General features: G+C 39.2%; 1 protein-coding gene across 15 annotated transcripts in view; it reads left to right on the top strand.

Annotated features, from left to right (window-relative positions):
- The window catches only part of ANK2 (ankyrin 2), a 779,379-nt gene extending 775,269 nt beyond the window's left edge, over nucleotides 1–4,110 (top strand). For all 15 annotated transcript variants that reach the window (XM_019521994.1, XM_019522000.1, XM_019521987.1 and 12 more), the window contains one exon: nucleotides 1,830–4,110. In XM_019521994.1, the coding sequence (XP_019377539.1) occupies nucleotides 1,830–1,844 (15 nt within the window). In that variant the 3' untranslated portion in view covers nucleotides 1,845–4,110. The remainder of the gene's footprint in view (nucleotides 1–1,829) is intronic.
- The last annotated feature ends 264 nt before the right edge of the window (nucleotides 4,111–4,374 follow it).

Below are 4,374 nucleotides of genomic sequence, written 5' to 3' on the forward strand. Positions count from 1 at the left end.
GCTCCTGCCTGTGCCCCATGCCCTCCCTCACTGCTGGGGTCTTGATTGGTCTCCCCCACCCCCCACAGCCCTTTCCTTTCCCCCTGCCCCTTCCCCCACAGTCTTACCTGCTGGGGATACATGCCCCCAAATAATTTTTTGTCCCTCTGCCTCAATCTGCCCTCCCACCCTTCCCGCCCCACAGACTGACCTGCGGGGGGTGGGGTGGAGCAGCGCAGTGCATGGTAGATCTTGGGTTGCTTTTTAATTAAAAAAAGTGATCTTCTACCCGAAAAGGTTGGAGACCACTGGTTTAGGGAAATGCAGAAGAAATGAGGATGTCATTTGTTTTGTCCTCTAGCTAGTCACTGCAAAGCTGAAACACTTAGGAAATAGTGAAAATGGTTTGTCGCATATCAGTTAAAAGCATTTCTATAGGATGGTGATATTAATAAATGCAGATGGATGCTGACAGGAAAACCACGGAGTGTTAACTAGGATAGTCCCATACCCAACTGAAATCTCAGATATGTATCTGCATGCTTTTGACTGGACACGTGTTTTCTCTTTCTCTTCTTTGCAAGCACTATTAACAAATACAGAGTTTTCAAGCACTGATCTATGGATGCAGCGCATGCAAGCAAGCAAACAAACAAAAAAAAGTACTGTTTGATCAATATTTCAAGTCACTGGGCATCAATTTAAAGGGTTATATTTTTTTATTAGGTCAAAATAAGTAAGTTTCAAATACTACATGTTGCTTCAGTTGCCAGCCTTTATAACATTTGAAATTGTTCAGGATGGGTCAGTGAGGTTTTGAAATGCATTGAGGAGATCAAAACACTTTCAAGGTAGTTGGAAAGGGGAAGAAATGGGGAGAAATTTAGAATGATTTTTAAACAAGACATTAGCGTGTGTCACATTAAATGAATGCAATTGAATGACTAATGAAATGATAATGGTAAGTACAGAAGAAATCAAATAGCACAGTGGTGAGAAGGGGGGTGTACAGTAACAAACCAAACTGATGGCACTAGGGATACCTGTACTCAATCACGGAGGCTTCTCTGATGTGCTGTAATTACAGTGCGTGGGAGCAGGCTCAATTAATCAAGTCTGCTGGAGTGTGGCAAATTACCACGCTCCAGCAACTTCCTGCATCCCATGTATCAGTGTCCCAATGCTTAAAAATGGCAGTGGGGGCACTTGAAAAAAAGGTCAGTTGATGAGCTTTAGTTCAAGCACCTCCATCACCATTTTTAAGCACAGGAATGCTGATACATGAAACGCGGTGGTGCTTTAATTAGAGTAGCTCTCGGAGCTGCTTTAATTAAAGCATCACCCCCCACCCCTGGAGCAAGTATAAAAGTGCCCTGTGTTTTGAAGGAGAATCTAACAAATACAATGGCCCTCATTAGATAGCTGTTGCATGCCCATAGAATAGAGTATGCATTTCACTGTCATGTAAAGTTGCTTGGCATGATTATTGTGACAAAAATCCAAGAGTTCCTATTGGTTTGTATTGTGAAAAGCTAGTTAAAACAGGATATGTAGTTTCGGTATGTCATCCATTTAAGCTTTGAATCAGAATGTGTTTGGAGCATCTGAGTTCAGTGTTTGGGTTAGATTGTTGATAGCTACAGATCTTTTCATGTAATCTACAGTCCCAGAGCCTTATCAGTCCATTAGTCCCCCTAAAAAAAGGTATTGGGCTATTTAATGCAATTCAGGGAAGAGAAATTTTAAAATTCTAAAATTGTAGGAGAGTACAGCTCAGGTAAGTGGGGTGGCAGAGGCAAGGAGGAGAGGGGGAAATCTACATTTATTCTCTACTGACACTTTCTCTTTAGGACAACAATGAATAAAGCCAGCACACAGAAGAGGACTGTGGTGAAGGACCAGTATGGAAAACATGTTCATGTGGAACAGCTGGAGGATGTACCAGAAGCACTACCGCAGGATGACCTCCAGCATGACCTGCAGCAACTTCTTAGACATTTTTGCAAAGAGGACTGGAAGCAAGAGGCTAAACAAGAAGCCACCACATCTCCACAATAGAACACATATCCATCCATCTAGTGTGCAGCATTCACAATCTTCTATAGATGTAGACTCTGTAACTTACATAATCACTGGAAGACACTGACATTTCTCCTTGGGCATATGCAGTGAATTCAGTTTGTTTATTTCTTTTTCTTTTCTTTTCCTTTTTTTTAAACCCGAAAGCTAATTTGTGACCAAAGATAGCATCCTTCGTTCAGGATGATTTATCCACTAAGCCGCCATCTTTGTGCTGTACTGAGAACTTGTCAACTTTGCCACTTTTTGCTCTTCCTTTGCTTCTGCACTAGCTCCATGAAAATGCATTTGTCAAGCCAACTTCATCCACAGGCCTCTTCAAGTGACTATGTACATGCATCATAAGAAGGGATATTAATATGTAAACTGTACGTAGCTAAAGTGCTTGGACTTATAAGACTGCAAAAAAAAGAAGAAAGAAAACTCACTGCCTACGACTAGAAATAGCTTCGTGGATTACAAGGTCTATCAAAACTGATGAACAGCGATTATTAAAAATATTGCTAACACAATCGACTGAACACACAGACCCACTGGAGAGGAAGCACTGCAGATCTACTGCATCCAGAGGACTTCCAGTTTAGTGATCTATCATAATTAAAGGCTCTAAGAGTCAGATTGTTACCCTTCAAATGCAGCTGTTCCCATGAAATTACAGCTGACTGTTGCCATCAATACTTTTAAGACTCTTGGACAGCCACTTAAGGATTTCCAGAAGAAAAAAAAAATAGGTAAACAACTTGCTAGCAGCTATATCTATGGCACATTTGCATATGGTATTAAAATCTTTTAGATCTGGACATGTGGCAGGGTATTTTAAACAGCTATAACTACAGTAGTTTCCTGTTTTCATCACTGCTTTAGCAAACCACATTGTCTTATTGGTGGTACTTCCTGCTGGCCACTGCACTGTAGATAACTACGGGAGAAAGACTTTCCACTATACAAAGAGATTAAGTAATTCACCATGATTTATCAAGATTGTCTCTTATCTGATACATGCATGTGGCATTTGAAAACTCAAAACCAAACCCTCTTCTAATCATGTCAATGACGTGTTAGCCCTCTTAGCACTGAGCGAGCAGTTTTTACCTTCAAATTAAGTTGTTTGTTTGGTTGTTTTAATTTTGCTCACTAGAGCAGAATCCTTGCAATTTTTGTTAATATTTTCTTTGTTTATATATTTCTAAACAAACCCTCTGAAAATCAATAGCATTTCTGCACTTTTATTTTCAAAGAAGGGAATATAAAAGATTGAAATATTTTGTGCCCTATACCTTATTCTACTAGTGGTTGGAGCTCTGTAGTATTTTAACATATAATATATATATACATATAAAGATACAGTTTAGTTATTTGATAAAGGGAGAGTATATTCAAAAAGGAGAAGAATGATTTGAGGCCTCCATGGGGTGAGTGAAATTTTTCCAACCGTATCAGGCATTTTACTCTTCTGTGGGGAAAAAAAAGTGACTCACTCAGTGCTCAGAAAGTCAAAACAAAAAACCCACCACAAAACAAGGGCACTTCCTCATTAAAGTAATGAAGCCAAAAAAGCAAAATATCATGGGAGGTTCGATTTCCTGCAGGCAAAACAAGGCACTGTGCTAACTGTTTTTGGCAGTCAAACAGGAAACAAGCATTTTTTGGCAGCCAAAATGAAAGAGACCCATGATGAAACATTTCAAGATACACCATGGCTTTCTTAGTGTCAAGGACATCACCAGATGACCTTCAAGAACGAGGGCGCTAAAGAAATGCATTTCTGTTGTGTTACTTGCGGTGCAGATGATGTTCTGTGTAACAACATAATGGTTATTCACCTTTTTAATTTTGAATTTTTGCTGTGTTATCAAAGAACTTGAATACTGTGAGAAGAAGTGAATTTTAAGTTGATGAATCAGCATCTTGTTCCCATGGTGATAACACTGAATATATCTATGAGGGCATGTATTAGTTAAAGATTTAAAAAAATACAAACACTAACAATACATAGCTGCAATGTGTACAATGGCTGATTTAATTAAATAAAATGTACAAGTGTTAAATGTAGCAATAATGGCATGTTCTCTTTTACTAGCAATGTGTTAGGGAAGAATGTCCTAACTTCAATGTCCCAGTCGTCCCACATCCTCAACATTGAATTACTTTTACATAAAGTGTCAAGATTGCACTATAAGCACATAACACTCAAGGTTACCTTTAGGATGTAGGGCTCAACGTTAAGGACTAACATGCATCTCCAGTTATCACATCATAACATGCAGTATAAGGAACTGATAGGTAGCATAATAGTGAAGGTAAACGATGGCATTG

This window comes from Gavialis gangeticus, unplaced genomic scaffold (genome assembly GCF_001723915.1).
Source record: "Gavialis gangeticus isolate Ggan-Ray unplaced genomic scaffold, GavGan_comp1, whole genome shotgun sequence".
Taxonomy (NCBI): Eukaryota; Metazoa; Chordata; order Crocodylia; family Gavialidae; genus Gavialis; species Gavialis gangeticus.